General features: G+C 38.9%; 1 protein-coding gene across 2 annotated transcripts in view; it reads left to right on the top strand.

Moving 5' to 3' along the window:
* Window positions 1-17,790, top strand: part of LOC107044403 (glycerol kinase) — a 107,078-nt gene that overhangs the window by 85,838 nt on the left and 3,450 nt on the right. For both annotated transcript variants that reach the window (XM_015266271.1, XM_015266270.1), the window contains 2 exons: window positions 16,639-16,782; window positions 16,876-16,962. In XM_015266271.1, the coding sequence (XP_015121757.1) occupies window positions 16,639-16,782; window positions 16,876-16,962 (231 nt within the window). The remainder of the gene's footprint in view (window positions 1-16,638; window positions 16,783-16,875; window positions 16,963-17,790) is intronic.

The following is a 17,790-nucleotide window of genomic DNA, read 5'->3' as shown; positions in this document are numbered from 1 at the left end:
AGAGAGAGAGAGAGAGAGAGACAGAGAGAGAGAGGGAGAGGGGCAGGGAGAGAGGGAGGGAGAGAGGAAGGGCGAGAGGGAGAGAGGCCTGAGTGGCCCACGCCACTGACGTCAGAGGGGAAAACTTTTCCCCTCGACTTGCTTCAAGTCGATCCTGGTCTGACCGTAAGGAGTCCGTTATAATCGACCACCCCATGAGTCGTTCAAATTTTGGTGCAATAAATTTTTGTTATTCGAAATTCACTAGCTATCGACTGCCTATGAAGTCGATTCATCTTCGATTCCATCAATAATCTGAGATCTGAATCGAACTACACTCGCATACGAATCGATATACTAATCAACTCGATTCTATAATCGACAGTCGATCGAATCTCAATCGGGGTATCCGCCAGGGATATCGACTTCCTATGAAGTCGATTCATCTTCGATTTCATAAATAATCTGAGATCTGAATCGAATTAGACTCGCATACGAATGGATATACTGATCAACTCGATTCTACAATCGACAATTAAACGAATCTCAATCGGGGGATCCGCCAGGGAATCTAGAATTTGTTGCTTGCTAGATTTCAGTACCACCGAGTTCTGAAATTTCGATGTTTTTACCGAAAACGCCTGTTTTGCCCATGTACACAATTTCAGATGCACCCACACGAGTTGCACACAATAAATCGCACACATCCTCAAAGTGCCCAGCATTTGAAGTATATATCAATCTTGTACACAAAAGCATTTTTTTCACACTGTTTTTTTTACTTAACGTTAAATCACACTTGGATGTTTTTTTCGTTTTTATGCGCACATATTCGAGGGACACACACACACATTAGTGAATCTCACATCTCTAAACTACACAAAAAGTTTTGCACACTTCAAAGTACTCGTGTGAACTGGTTTCACATGTATCTAACTCCATTTGAGACATAGGGCATTCCGTGTCAATTCGACCGGTTAAAACCCTGAACATCTCAGATTCGTTTCATTTTTTTTTCATGATTCTACTTGATGAAAAATCCACCCTGATTTATTTTCTCATTTTTTATATCAATCCTTCAATTTTTTATCATTTTTTGCAGTAGATTAACGCAAGCCCCATTTTGAAAATCTGAAAAAATTCACTAAAATTTTATGCTACCAAAAAGTTGTTTCAAACTATTTTTTTAGAGTGGAAATAGAAATAGTACCCCCTACGCTAATCCTATTTTTCTATGCCCTAGGAAAAAAATTATATTTCATCTATGAAATTTACGTTAGCGGAAGTGCTGAATCTGAATTCGACGTCGATTTTTACAAGTTGTGGTCAGGTCTATTTATTTATAACATCTTAATTGTTTAATCGATGATATCTCGGAAACGGTTGCAGATAGAGAAACAAATTTCAAACAAAAGATGTTTGTTCTGTAAAATACACATTTTTTTATCATATATAACTTGTTCTCCTAACTGCGATAGATAAAGAGTTATCACGGATGGGAGGGAAGTGGGCAGCACGTTAACACTTGCGCGGAAGTTGGGGCGCTCCGGTGCGTTTATTGGCAAACTCGATCGAGATAGAGGAGAATGGTTCAAACGAAAAATGTTCACCATTGAATTTGACATATAATTGATGATTTGCCATTTGATCCGTCAATTTTTTATGAATTTTCTAAGTTGATTGACGAAGGGCCTACTGAGAAATTTGAAACAAATTACAAAAATTTAATATTACTAACAAAGTATTTTACGGCAAATTTTAAAGTGAATATGGAAATTAATCTTGTAATAACTGCATTGATTCAAAAAAATACTCATTATTGTCAGATTATAATTTTTCTTGCAAATACTAGTTATTTCTATAAATTGAATTCCGATTTTCTTCATGATTTTTTTCTCAATTCTAAATCATGAGATAAGGCTTCAGTTGAAATTTCAGTCCAAGATAAAATTTGTTGAACGAGTTTTGATTTTTTTTTTTATTTTGGGTTTTTCTCTCTTGTAAAACAAGTCCTATCGCCTTTGATTCCCACTGAACAAAATCGGTGTCATCGATTTTTTTCGACTCCCGGTTTCACGTGGAGTCGCCCAGGAAGGAATTGAATAGTTGATGAATATCTAGAGAGGTCAATAATCAAGTCGAAGTAAGCCCTAAAATGTAGATTTTGGCGAATCTCCATGGAATTTTTTCTCCATCTTCTGCGATTTTAATAATTAAGAGCTGAAGTTCAAATTTGTCCTTCAAGAAACAAGATTGATAAGTCTATGGAAAAAGATTTGCGGTATGCACTGTGCTCAATGACAAAAAATTTGTACATATAGAAAAATATATGAATTTTATCCTGCGGAATTCATTTCTCCTTTATCTCGATCGAGTTTGCCAATAAACGCATCGGAGCGCCCCAACATCCGTGCAAATGTTAACGTGCTGCCCACTTCCCTTCCATCCATGATAACGATAAAAAATGGGTATTTTTACATAAAAAACATCTTTTGTTTCAAATTTTTTTTCTCTATCTGCAACCGTTTCCATGATATGATCGAATAAACAATAAAAATGTAATAAATAAATGGATCTGACTACAATTTGTAAAAATCGACGTCGGATGCGGTTTCAGCACTTCCGTTAACGTAAATTCCATAGATAAAATGTAATTTTTTTCCTAGCGCATACAGAAATAGGGTTAGCGTAGGGCGTACTATTTCTATTTTCCACTCTAAAAAATTGCTTGAAACAACTTTTTGGTAGTATAAAATTTTTGTGAATTTTTTCAGATTTTTCAAATGGGGCTTTCGTTAATCTACTTCAAAAATTGATACAAAATTGAAGAATTGATAAAAAAATCTAAAAAAAATCAGGGTGGATTTTTCATCGAGTAGAATCATGAAAATAAAATGAAATAAATCTGAGATGGTCAGGGTTTAAACCGGTCGAATTGACATGGAATGCCCCATATGTAACTCAATTTGAAGCGTATGTAACTGAAGTTGAGATGTGTAACTCTATTTAAATTTTCTGCAACGTAATTTCTAATGTATGCATCTGATTTTTGAACGTGTATAACTTGATTTCACACAACGTAGTATTCACCGAACTCCTCAAAAATGTAAAGAGGGAATATTTGAGGAAATTTGTTCCTCTTCTAATGGTGTTGGGGTCTTTCTAGAGGATAGCCAAAAACCACCTTATGTGATAAGATGACATTTTTCAGAAAATCCAACAATTTTATCTTTTTTTTTTAATTTAGAGCATTCAAACCAGTCGGTTTATTCTGCTACAAAAAAAAAATTATGACCGACGTCGGTGGCCGAAGCGGCTAGGTGCGAGCCTAGTGTGCGAAAGGTTATGAGTTCGATTCCCCGTGGAACCGAGTTTTTCAACCGGTGGCTCCGGCGAGCGGCAGGTCGCTAATATAGTGACCGCCTGTACCGGCATGGGTTTTCTGTGGTTTCCCATGCTACTTCTATGTTCTGTAGGAGTGCAAATGCGGTGCAGTGTAGAATCCACAGCCGCATGCATAGGGTTGGATAGGGCCGATTAGCCAATCAGAGTGCAGAAAGGGCCGAAATATAAAAAAGAAAAAAAATTATAATAATAATAACAAAAAGGATACAAATAATACAGTCGGAGAGAAAAGCCGGGGAAAAATTCTAGTGCTCGGCACCAGAAACGAGGCGCAAACTGTCGAACTCCCATATTTTAATCGAAATAAGAATAAAAATTCTAGATCAGCACGGAAATTTTGCTATAAATTAATCAATTTTTGCAAAGAGGCACGAGAAAAATTCTAGAGCTGGCACTAGAAAATTTCCCGGTGTGTCAATTTTGTGGGGAATTTCGTAGAAAATTGTGAGAAAAACTTCATTAATTCTTGGTAACATTAGAAATTTTATTGTGCAGTTGGAGAATTGTTCTAGTGTTAGTACTAGAATTTTTGTCATTCTTCCTATCCTCGTATGTGTCCGCGCGACATCGGCAACGTTCAGCTCGCCGAAGTGAGTCGAACAGCTGCACTCGGAAGTCCCCAGTGGGGACTTACAAATGACGTCTTCACCGTCGGGTAACATTAGCGCGTGTTCTGCAGAATTATGTGATAATCAGGGATTATTGGGCTTATTTTTCTCTGAAAGTGTGATTAACCATATCAAATTTGTGGGAAAAAAAAGTGTGCAACAACCGGTCGTAGAAATTGTTGAAAATTACTGACATTATTTAGTGATGACGTTTTAAGATAATGTACAGGGTGTCCCATGGGAATGTGTGAAAACTGTTTGATTATTTTTTTTTTACTGGAAACAGGGAAAAAGAGAAGGAATACAGTTCCTGATAGAGAAGAGTTGTAATTTTTATTTTACCGTATATTCATTATTGAAAAATGTAATTCACCTAACAAAAATAGTAGCTTACAAAAATTGTACGTAACAAGTGCGATTAATAGTAAACATTTTCGAAATCTCTCAACACTGGCGCAATAATCCAAACGTTTCCCAAAACCGTGGAATACACGTTCTAATGTTTCCTGTGGAATACCGTGAAAAGTCTTTTTAATGTTGTTTATCAAATTTTCGATTGTTTTTGGCTTGCTTGCGTAACAAGAATCTTTTATGTAACCCCACAGGAAATAATCACACGGATTCAAATCTGGTGAATAGGGTGGCCAATCTATTCCCCTTCCACAAAATTTTGAATATCCCAAACCAAGAACTCGATCGCGATAAACTGTATTAAGAATTTCAAAAACTTCGTGAGTATTCCGGGGAGCTGCTCCATCCTGCATAAAATGAAACCCATTGACAAGCCCTCTTTTTCTCGCATGAGGGAAGAATTTTATTTCTAACATTCTTTTGTACTCATTCCTGGTAACAGTAGATTCGAAAAAATGGAGATACACCCTTCATGGAGAAAGCAGCCCAAACAGTGACTTTCTATGGATGAGCAGATTTCGTACCCAAAAAATTAGGTTTTTCGGATCCCCAAAATCTCCGATTATTTTTGTTCACGTAGTTGTCTAGCCAAAAGTGTGTCTCGTCAGAAAAAACAATTGCTGTTTCATGCAGCTCGCCATTTTCGAACATTTGTGTCATTCTTTCATAAAATTCCTTTCGTCTCAGAATCGCCTTCTCTGTCAAACGCTGACACATCAATATTTTATACGGATGAAGTTTCAAAAAAACGTGGAGGATGCGATGCAACGTTGATTTGGTCAATTTTAAATCTTGAGCGGCTCTCCAAATGGACGAGTTGGGATTTGCCTTGAAATATTGTTCAACTTCATCGACCTTCTCCTCTGTTGCAGCAGAGAATGAAGGACCTGGAAGAGTAGCTCTACGATCATCCAAATTCCTCGTGTCGTATTCCTCGAAATTTTCAATTATTCTAGAAAAAGAATATTATCATGACTAGAAACCAACAGGATTTCTACGAAAATCTATAATGTGTTTTGTTGTGTCACACAATCAATATGAAAAAAAAATTATTCTAACCTCCTCAAAGTGGTTTTGCTAGCGACTCGTTTGGATCCAAATTTAGTACGAAACCCCCTAAAAGCTTCACAGTATTTTTTCCCTCTCGAATGGAAGCACTCGATGAGATTTTTTTCTTTTTTCTTGAATTGTCAAATCACTCATTACTGCTAACAAACTAAGGCTCCTGCCACAGTTGGAATAAAGTTGACTGGCCCCTAGTAAACGTAACACAAACGTAGAGAGTCAAGGCTATTTTGGATGAGTCGGCAGATGAGTTTAGTTTTCACACATTTCTAGGGGACTTCCTGTAATTCCCGGTAATCGTGGAACAAATGCAATAAAAAAAATCTATAAAAATAATTCGTTGGCTTAAGGCTCATTTTTGTTGATACTGTAGTATATTAATTTAAATAACGCTGATGTTATTAATGAATAATTGAGGGGGAAAAAAATTGTGGCCAAGGAAAATTTTTTTGTCTGTCGAGTAATTTTTCGTTTGCTGATAAAGATTTCGTGATGAAACGACAAATTTTCTAGTGCCGAAGGGGAAATTTTCATGTGCTGGCACATTGCGCCTCAATTCTAGTGCAGTACTAGAAATTTTCCCGGAATTTCCCCACAAAAATTCTGACTTTTCTCTCCGTGTATGATACATCAATTATATTTTTACATTGTTTTTTTTGCAAGTGCTCAATCGTAGTGATCAACATAGAAGTCCTTAAATATTTAATCCACAGTGCCGGAGCACGTGGTCAAGATCCTCATCGAGATCACCACATTCACATGAGGAATAATCAATGAAGCCAACTCTTTTTAAGGAGCTAGCTAGGTTGTAATGGTTAGCTCTGGCTCTGTTAATCCATGTAATTGTTCTTCGTGAAAATTTATTATGACACTTAGACCAAGGTATTCTATTTCTTTTGTAGTAGAAGCCAAAATATTCTCTACCGTTTGCTATACTCATTTCGAGGATTTTTTCTTCTGTACTTGTAAATGATTCCTTCTTGAAACTCTCGGTAAAGTCAGAGTAGAGAATGGCAATATGAATCAACATTATGTGATTGAATTGTAGCCTCCCCTGCCAGATGGTCCGCCTCTTCGTTACCATCAATGCCCATATGAGATGGGACCCAAGCAAATTTGAGTAATTCTGGTCTGTTATTCAGAGTGATAAAGCTCTTCGATTTCTGTTTAACATCAAGGATAAATTTGTTGGTTTTTACATTCATTATCGGTCCAGACAAGTATTGTAAAGCACTGAGAGAATCACTAATAATGAGGAAGTCATGATCAGGGTGCGCAGCCACAATGTTCATGGCCTCAGTGAGTGCTAAACACTCCGCAGTATAAATAGATGCAAAAGCATGCATACTAACACTGGTTCTTAATTTGAGGCTTGGACAATGGCAAGCCGTACCAACCGAGACCCCATCATTCCCCTTACTCCCGTGAGTATAAATCCGGACAACTTCTGAAGACTGCTCCTCAATGACTGGATTAGGGTTTAATCCAGCCAATGCCATAGTCCTCACAACCCGTCCCGAGTCATTATCGAGTTCTGGAGAGTTTATTAATACGTCGTAACTCATATCATAAATATTGAAACGTTTTTCAATACTTAAATACGGTAACACAGCAGATATTCTAGTATGATGTCTATTTACATACAGTTGAGTGATGGTGGATGAGATCTGGAGATCAGTCTTGGACATAGCTTTAATCAAATAATTTTTACAAAGGAATGTATCCCGAGATCGAATGGTTGGAAGTTTACTCTCACCAAGAAGTATGCATCTTGGTGTGGAATTCCTATAGCCCAAACAAAATCGTATGGCAGCATATTGGAGTTTTTCGAGTTTTTCCATATAAGTATTCGCAGAAAGTATATATATGAAAATACCGTATTCAATAATTGATCTTACAAAAGCTTTGTAGATAGTGGTGAGGGTGAGTGGCTCAGCTCCCCACCATGTCCCTCGAATGTAGCCCTCAACATAGGACTGCATAAGAAACGAGACAACAATAGATTTCGGAGAGTATCGTCTCGGTCTCGAACAACATCAAAAGTTTGAGTATCATTGTCCGTATCATAGTATCATCCCGTCCCGATTTTGTAGTCATTCTAATGTTTGAAGCTGTTTTAGCAAGAATTAACGATCGTTTTTATTGCTAAAAGAACCGGTGAATTCTGTTCTCCTTTTTGTTCTCCTTTGGCTGATGGGTTCGTAATGACTTGTCGGATTGAAATCACATCGAATAACCGGTAGACGACGATGTCTACAGTACCATTTTTGCTAAACATTTTCATTAACGCAGAATAAGAAATATCAAAAGAGTATAGATCGCGCTATCTCCCTTCAATTTCAACGTATAGAACAGAAATTAAATTTTGAGTTCCGAATTATCATCTTGATTTGATCTTGGGCATCTGAACTATTGAGTTTTCAACTACTTGATTTTCCCTTTGACTGGTTACCTTTGAACAGTCTATGAAAATTTACTGGACGAAAGTGATGGGAGCGTTGATGTTATTTAATCGATCTACACCCATCCTGAAATACCATATGACAAGCCAGAGATTATATCTCGTTATCAACACATTGATAATCTCATCGAAAAGTACTCGGACACTGTAGCCGATCGCGGAAATGTATCAATTGAGTTTTCAGAGTCAGAATCAGAGTCAGATGAATCTTCCGAACAGTACCACCAACTAGAGGAGGTTCTCCAATTCGTCAGCAAACTATAAAAGTCAATTTTGGGGGCAGGCTTCTAGGTCTGTTTTTTTCACTCAGATTTCTGAAAACTGAATGGTCGAAAATTATACACGACATGATAGTGCACCGACCAAATGTTCCATCGATAATTAATCCTGTAAGGATATTTTCCCGGGTTATTCACCCAGGAAAAATGCAAACTACTTTTTAGCCGTCTCTATCGCTCAATAGTCGGGCGCCAGCCGAACCTTCACGGGAGGTTCGACGAAAACCGCCCTCTGAGGCAAACTCGTCNGAAAACCGGCCTCTGAGGCAAACTCGTCCACTCAGAGGACTTCTGTGGCCGGGCAAAGGGTTGCCCAGCTAGCATCAGTGTGACACGGTAGAGTGGGCGAGGTCCACCAGGAGCATCGTATGCCAAACGTCGCCAGCCACTGTTTCAGGCTGGACATTAAGCCTCACGGCCTAAACCCCCATGTAAAGTGAAATAACTCTCGTCCTGGAGGGTTTTTCACCCTCTCAGTAGGCTTTCGCCTCCCGAGTATTTCGACTCGGGAGTGTTTTCAGAATTAGATGCGAATCAGCCGGGACTCCTCAGAGCCTGGGACGCCGAGAGGCTGATCCGACCAAAGTGGAACACTGTTACCCACTTCACGACCACCCACACTCTCGGCCACCAGTTACCGCTTCGGTCATCGCACGTCACCGTCTCCGGGTACTCGAATGTCGGCACATGGTCGGGTCGACAGGAGGACGATCTCTACTCCAGACCCACGGGCCCATGCGCACGACATTTCTTTCGCCGAGCCGGATAACGCCGGAAAAAACAAAGTCATCACTAAGAGTTCCGAAATAACTCTTTTTTCCGTTTGTGGGGGATGCAGGAGCATCCCCCTACGCTCGCTACCATCAGTTATGCACCTGGCTGCGCTGAGCTATTCGCCCACCATTCCCGTGGCCATCTTTCAAGCCAACACCACAGTATATATCGGAGAAATCCTTTCGACTTCCCCGCTCGAGCGTCCGCGTTCGACTAACTCAGAATCTTACTAGGGCCTTCTCCCCCTAGTCTGGATATCTCAGCGACGATAGGTCATTCCGTTACCCTATCCCCACCAATCAACCCGACGGGATCCCGGGGGCACCAGTCCTCTCACCTGGCCGTTGGTCCCTAGTCTACTCTGACATAGCCTATGGAATCACCCAGTTGGACAGCCTGTACGTCGGCCCCTTTTCCCCTAGCACATGCTGGGCGAATTCCAAAATAGCGATAGTCTAGTAACGTCCTCCAGACCTCCAGGGGTCGTGGTTTCACCCATAACCGCTATGCCTTAGGTCTTTCATCGGTTTGTCGCTCAGTTCATCTAGTTCCGGCTTTCTTCAGCCGCCTCTAGATGTCGCTTCATGTCTCAATTTTAGAGTTCACGTATCTTTTTAAGGAGATTTCAACCCGTAACGAGAAAATCTCGTTACAATCCACATACAAAATGACCATATATACCTTGAGGCATATTAACTGATTTTTTGATCACGAAATGTTGATCAACTCACGTGCTGTGGTAGAAATATAAGTTTTAAAAATTACTGCGCGCATTCGAAAATGGCAGGTGGAAATAAAGATGCAATGCGGGAACATTGTAACCACCGAATATTATACAGAGTGTATGATTATTTTTTTCGAATCTTTCACAGTCCGACCAATTGAGAATTTTCCGGCATTCCAATCGGATTAGATTTTCCGTCGATATCAAATTTGTGAATGTAGATAAATATGAATGTACAGAAGTTTACGGTGGAAATGGGTAATTATAAAAGTAATTGTGTTCAATTTCCGCCACTTTGGTGATATGAGTTTACAGTCTGCCATTGACAGCACTGGTCTCATTGGTAAATATTTTTTGTTTTTCTGTACGTTACATTTGGTACCATGTCATGTAGGACACGTGTATATGGTACGTGTTTTAAGGAATTAACTGCGTTGATTGACAGGGATTATTTTCACGTATTCATGTCAATTGTGTTACCCAATACTTTGGCAATAATTTGGCGAAAGGTAGTTGTTCAATTTATGCACGGTATTTTATTATCTACAGTTACTGAGGTAGATGATGACTGAAGAGTTTCTTATAACGAACACTGTGATGAAGAACCTCCTGGTGATGGTTGTAATGTAATGTTGGCATTGTGTTCTATTATTTGGCCCATGGTACACAGATTTAAGTCATTCTTATAATATCCCCCACTCGATGAGAAAAAGCAACATCATTTAAGGGGAGGTCTCACCACTTTTTTCAAGTCCCAGAAATATTTGACGGAAAATTTTGTCAATTTTTTTATACGTTTTTTTAGGTATGGAAAAAGTGTAAGCATGAGTCATCACATTATCTCAATTTTACGACACTATTTGTTTATTTTCTCCTATAAGGAGATAAGCAAATCCAAATCCCATGCGATTGATTTTGCAGGAGATCATATCGAGTATTTACAAAAAAACATGTTCGAAAAAATGAAAAAATGTAGGAGGAGGTACGATATTTCGAATCGATGAATTTCAAAAATGGCCATTTTCAATAGGAAAAAACGAAAAAAATGCTTAGAATATGTTTAGCTTTCAAAAAACAGTCATAATGGGATTGAAAAATTAGCATTCCCTCCCTCTGTAGGTTGTTTCTCCTTTTTGCTTCCGAATGGAAGCCTTGTAATCGATGATTTTTACGATCTCGTAATTTTGCTTGGAAATGATGTAGAATGTCATGAAACGTGAAAATATGATACTTTTAGAAAATATATGTATGTATGCTAGAATAAGTATGTCGATTTTTCGGAAATTTTTTATAAATCCGAAAAAAACGACTAAAGTTTAAGCTAAAAATCTGAAATTTTGTCGGATAATTGGTATTACTTTCGAGGAGATGTGGGCGCAAGTGCAGTTTAATCGGCCCAGTAGTTTTCGAGATATAGCAATTTCTCAAAAATCTTTTTGCCTTAATATCTCATAAACTACGTGACCGCATTGATGTTTTTTGACGGGAAAGTATTCCTTACGATAATATCTATCGAATCAAAACAAAATATTGCTTGTAACTAGAGTCAGTTTGGAAATAATCGGCATTTTTCATTTTTACTAGGAAATCGTTGTGGAAACGATAACTCGCTGAAAATTCAAGATAGGAAGTTGAAATTTAGTAGGATTGTAGCTCTTCTGATACTACAGAACTGTTTTGTTCACGAGCTGAATCGGATAAGTAGTTTAGAAGATATTCAAGTTTTTGTGAAAAACTGTTATGCTTAATATCTCCTAAACTACTGAGCCGATTCACTTTTTTTTTCAAAATATTTGTCACGATATCTTCTATCAAGATCAATCAAAATATGTATACCCGCCCATACAAAGTTTTCGAGATATCAGCGTTATTTCGAATTTTTTCATTTTAAAGCTAATGTGGTGTCTATAATACGCGTCAAGCTTGGTCTAGACATCTGAGATTCTGGGTACTAATTTGTATTATGAGCCCACAGTTATGTATAAAATTTTGTCCCAATCGATTCAGTACATCCGGGCATAGAGCAATTTATCCAAAAAATTTTTTCCTAAAAAATTACACATCGTCATTTTATCAATGATTTTCGTCTCTATATGACTTAAAAAGTCATAACAACAATTTATGATATTTTGTATTTGATGAAATGTCATAGCTATGACAGAGGTAGAAGTTAAAATTTGATAAAATTGTAGCCCGTATGACATTACAGGATGAAATTGTATAGCTCTGACAGAATCAGAGGTCGGTGTGGTTTATTCCTCTTACCAATATGAATAGCTTCTTGAGTAGTTATCATCTGCGAAATTGTACGGATCCATTCGGAAGCTTATTACCAATGGAATTGGTAGAAAAAAAAGTAAATGTCACATGGCTTCTGCCAAAAAGGCTTACAATCCTGCTTGTTTTCTTTATTGCTCCTCAACTTAGGAGGTGAAAACAAACCGGTGAACGATATTGGTGAGCAGGGGGGGAGGAGGGAGAAATCTCATTGAATTCATGACTTAGGTGATTAAATTGACTCTTATTCAGAACGCCAAACCGTCAATGTTTACGTTTTACGTGAAACCCAAACATTGAATGGTCATTAAACCTCAGTCGTTTGCAGTATTTGATCCGTGTAAGTTATTTGACATAGTGTGTTGAAAAGAATTGAGTAGTATTACTCGAGTACTCGACGGAAAAAATGCCCAAACTTCCAAAGATGAAGCACGTCAGACAGTGAAGTTCAAAGCTGCACGATATAATAAGAAGCACAAGAACCCAGAAAAAAAGGACGGCAATCAAAGAAGGAGGAAATGACCTATGGAGCGGGGGAATTTTTACTTTTTTGGCCACATTATAACTGTTTTCCAAAATATCAATATATTTCAAGCATTTTTTTCGTTTTTTCCTATTGAAAATGGCCATTTTTGAAATTCATAGATTCGAAAATCGTATCTCCTCCTAAATTTTTTTATTTTTTCGAACTTTTTTTTTTTTGAAATACTCGATATGATCTTCCACAAAATCAGTCGCATGGGATTTGGATTTGCTCATCTCCTTATAGGAGAAAATAAACAAATAGTGTCGTAAAATTGAGATAATGTGACGACTCATGCTTCCACTTTTTTCATACCTAAAAAAACGTACTAAAAAAATTGACAAGATTTTCCGTCAAATATTTCTGGGATTTGAAAAAAGTGGTGAGACGCCCCCTTAAAAAAATCTAGAATGGTAAATTAAGAGATTACCGAATCGATAGTCCCCTGACATTTAAATTATTCTTGAGAGCCAAATGATATTGAGGGTCAACTAATCTTAAGGGTTTTATGATCTTGACTGATCTTGACCGAACGATCAGATGGGCTCAAGGATTGGTCAACTGATTCGTACGGTCAGATGGACTGAAAAGATAAGTGATCAAAGGACCGAATCATCACATGTGCCAAACTATCTGGAAGGTCCAGTAACCTTGAGTGTCCGCGGGTGAGATCATTTCAAATGCCAAAGGCGAACAGACAGAGGGACAAACGGAAGTTTTGCTCTTGAGTCTTTACAGTTGATTTTTTCCAGAAACCGACAGTAAGTCTTGGAAGTTCCTACAGTGGGATAAGCGTTTCCAAACCTAGACTTACTGTGGGTCACTTTTTTCATCTTATATGATCTCGTTTGCTTACTATAGATATTCTGGAGTGACCGGAAGTGATCATCACTCAGTTTTTTGTTTTGAATGTGCACTTTATCCACTCGAATGGCTGAGACGATCAAAATTTTGATTAAAATTCAATCAAACTCGAGTCACATTGGAATCTATTGATTGTAACAACAATCATTCAATTCCATCATTTTTCTAGAAAAAATCATCGAATTTTTAGAAAACCACCTTTTTATGTTTTTTGATATTTTTTGCCAATGACTAGGAACATACATAGATTGTAAAAACCGAAACAGATTGCATTATTTGTTCTAACGAAATTGTAGCCCAAAAACTGATGGATACGGAAGACGGAAAAATGTCTATACAATAGTGCAGACATTCAAGTAATGAATGAATTTAAATATCGTGGATTCTGATTCACCTCTACTAATCGATAGGCAAAATACACAAAGAAAGTGACTACTATGGACCGAGTAGATATAGGACTAGGAAAGAAGAGAAGTGCTAGAAACAGTACAGAGCAAATACGTAAAATTCTGTATGGGCCTGGCAAAAATATACCAGGATACATCTAGAGACTAAAGATGAACGAAAGAAGCATCGAGATCGAAACAAGGAGAAGAGCTGGGGTATTCCTGATGAAGATATGTATGTTAGGAGAAATTAGATGGCCGAATTGCGGATGGTGTTGAATCAGCCAAGCCTAGAATTGGCATGCCAAGTCTTGGCTACCCACTCACGGCCGAATAGCGATTTTGGATTGACCTGCTTTTATGGAGGGTTCGAGAATCGTCCAGAAATCTCGCGAGGGACAAGGCCAGAATGATGCCCGTCTCGAATATGACGGTATAGAATATTCAAGACGCGTTAATTAAATTTCGAAGTAATAATACGTTTGTGACTCGCCTCACAAGTACTCCCCTTCTGCGGAAGAGAAAACGAAAATAAATAAAGCAAAACGAAAAGAAAATAAATAATATCGATTGTCGAGTATGGCTAAAATTGTTTGGCGATAACACAAGGAACATAAAACGATGCCGTAGAAATGATGATCAACTGGACGTCATCTCGGAAGCGTAGGCGTCTCGGAAGCCTTGGAGCAAATGGCGATGCTGGCCGTCGAAGATAAAGCTGTCGGAGTCTGGTCGGAGTCGTGTCGATGTCGAAGACGATGATGGCCGTCGCCGGGTGCCGTCATCAATGCGTGTCGAGACGAAGGCGAGAACGAGCGATGATGCGAACCTTGTAGTCTGTGACGGAGTTAGTGCTGTACGAGCCTGACGTTGGGCGTGGCGAATCAGAAGCGCGTGCCGTTCGTGCCTGAACCTGATCGTGGCGAAGTGATACAGCTAGAGCTCTTCATTGACGTGTGGCGATGGCGAAGTCGTCGAATCCGGAGCCAGGGATATCGGGGCGAAATACGTTGACTCATGGGCGAGAGACGGACGAAACCAGATTTCTACATGGGTAGCGGTCGGTGAACAGCATTTGATGGCGATGAGCATGATGGAGACGATGAAGACATATGCAGGACATGTTGAACGATCGGTCGTTAGCTTTTGCTGATCGTAGGCGATGTGGTGTCGGCGTGTCGTGACAGATGCATGTGAACCTTTAGAAATCAGCGAAGCAGGTAGATCGTGGAATGAGCGAAACGAATTCGATCCTGTAAAAATCCATTGTCAAGTAGCCTGAGACCATCGGAACAATCGAAGATCCTGAAGGTCGGCGTCGTTGCCTGCATCACGATGTCTCCATGCGCGATGTTGTCGATACATGGACGGCGCAGATTTGATGGACCCAGCACTTTACATGAGGTCGGTAATCCAGTTGTTGAGTCGATAAACACTCAATGTTAGATATTGGCGACATTCTCTAAGCCTTTGGACGAGAGCGCGAAACGTCTTGTTGCTCTAGAATAGAAGCCTACTCGCTAGTCGAGGCCGCGAGGCATGGCCATTACAAAAATCATCAGGAGGTTTTTTATCGCATCATCTACCACAGTAACTGTAAATAATTAAGTACCGTGTGCAAATTAAATACCTACCTTTCGCCAAATTATTGCAGGGTAACACAATTGACATGAATATGTGAAAATAATCCCTGTCAATCAACGCAGTTAATTCCTTAAAACACGCCCTACGTGACATGGTACCAAATGTACAGAAAAACAAAAAATACTTACCAATGAGACCAGTGCTGTCAATGGCAGGCTCTAAACTTATGTCACCAAAGTGGCGAAAATTGAACACAATCAAATTTATAATTTCTCCATTTCTACTGTAAAGTTCTGCACATTTATATTTATCCACATTCACAAATTAGATATCAACGGAAAATCTAATCCGATTGGAATGCCGGATTAATATCGATGGAACATTTGGTCTGTGCACTATCATGTGTACAATTTTCGACCATTTAGTTTTCAGAAATCTGAGTGAGACACCCATACTTAGAACCCTGCCAATTTTGGGGTCGAAACCAGAGGATAGCCCTCTCTAGATTTTTGAGCACCTTGGAGAACATTTTCACAAATGGCGCGAGAGTTTAGGAATAGATTTAAGAATTGTCTTTCAACAACTGCGTTATGTGAAACCAAGTTACACTCGTGTAAAAATCAGATACAATGGAATTTAATTTACACATAGGGCAGGGTGGGGTAAAACGGATACTTTAGACTTTTCAAAAATTATTCATAACTCAGAAACAAATTGATCAATTGAGCTCAGTTTAATCTTGTCACAAAGGGAAAGAATTGTTCTTTGTATTGAAAAAAAAATTATTAAATTTTATCACCATTTCAACCCCTTATTAAAATTTTAAAAACGTCAAAAGTGTCCGTTTTACCCTAACTTCCTTTAATTCAAATTCGGTCGCACACATCTCAACTTCAGTTACACACGCTTCAAATTGAGTTACGCACGCCTCAAATGGAGTTACACACGCCTTAAGTGGAGGTGCACATGTGAAACCATTTCACACGAGTAGTTTCATATGTGCGAAACATTTTGTATAATTTTGAGACATGTGATCCACTAATGTGCGTGTGTGTGTACCTCATATATGTGCACATAAAAGCGTGAAAACATGCAAGTGTGATTCAATGTTATGTAAAAAAAACTGGGTAAAAAAAAAGTGTCTGTGTACGAGATCTATGTGTACTTCAAATCGTGTGCACTTTGAGGATGTGTGCAATTAATTGTGTGCAACCCATGTGTGTACATCGGAAATTGTGCACGCGGGCAAAACACCCCCGAAAGCTAGAAATTTTTCAGTCATCCCATTACCATTCGCAGTTCGGTCGAAAATGCCAGATATAACGACGCTAGGTGCTGCTATGGCCGCTGGACAAGCAGAAGGTATTGGAGTTTGGGATTTAGAGGGAGAAGAAGTTGAAACTGTACCGTCGGACACATTTTTACCAACGACTACCCCCGAAGGTATTTTGAGATGAAGAATTAATGAATGATCGTTGAATGAAATATACAAATTTTTCAACAATAATAATTTCAAAAACTGTATTTCATATTCAGAACGAGACTCCAGATACAAGAAATGGAAAATGGCTGTGCAGAGAAGTTTAGGATGGGCAGCAGTGAAAATGTCCGATCAAATGACAGGTAAATGAATGAAAAAAGTTGTCTCACTAGGATCCTATCACGGAAAAAAGCAAATTACCAAATTGGTAATCACATTATAGCCAATTTGGTAATCACTTTATTACGGGAGTGAAACGATCTCAGGATTTAAATAGAAGAGCCAGCGGGAGGACGTCTTTGGGCTCGTCGTCAGCGTGCTGGCCCTATAAACCAAAGCGTCCTAGTAGCGCAGGTTCGAGTCCTGGTGATGAAAGATTTTTTCATCGCCGGAAAACGAACCCAGTGCATGTGGAGTTAGTTATGTGGAGTTAGATATAAGTTAGCTTAGAGGCAAGCAGGGTTGGGCATATCTCGCAGATGGAAGTTTATGACGTGACATTGTCAAATACCGGTAATTTACCTCTGGGGCGTCAGAAAGCTCTTTACAAGGAAGCTAAGCTAAAAAGTCACAAAAGTCAAAAGTGAGAGGTACATCGGCCGGAAATCGTTAAGATCAAACGATCACGAGGGTTATCCTTGCGAAGGTTAAATATCGCAAGGGTTATGCCTTCTAAGGGTCAAACGTCGCAAGGGTCAAACAACGGAAGCAATCCTTCAATCTGGAGGGTGAAACTAATAAGAGGGTCAACGGGGGACGCCAGGCGGTACAATTACAAGGTTCCAACGGTCATAAAGTTTAAACAAAAAAAGCAAGTAGGTTCACAAGGGTCAAACAGGTCACTAAGTCACGGCCTAGTTATCCTGATTGACCCTTATGATTTACCTACTTTGTGATTGTTTCTTGATCGTTTGTGATTTTCCTGCTTGCCTGCGTCTTAATTTTAACTCTTGTGATTTTTCAACTTATCT

Source organism: Diachasma alloeum, unplaced genomic scaffold, assembly GCF_001412515.2.
Source record: "Diachasma alloeum isolate Michigan unplaced genomic scaffold, Dall2.0 Dall_scaffold_00727, whole genome shotgun sequence".
Lineage (NCBI taxonomy): Eukaryota > Metazoa > Arthropoda > Insecta > Hymenoptera > Braconidae > Diachasma > Diachasma alloeum.
The sequence above is the reverse complement of the archived record's forward strand: the minus strand, read 5'-3'. Positions and strand labels throughout refer to the sequence as shown.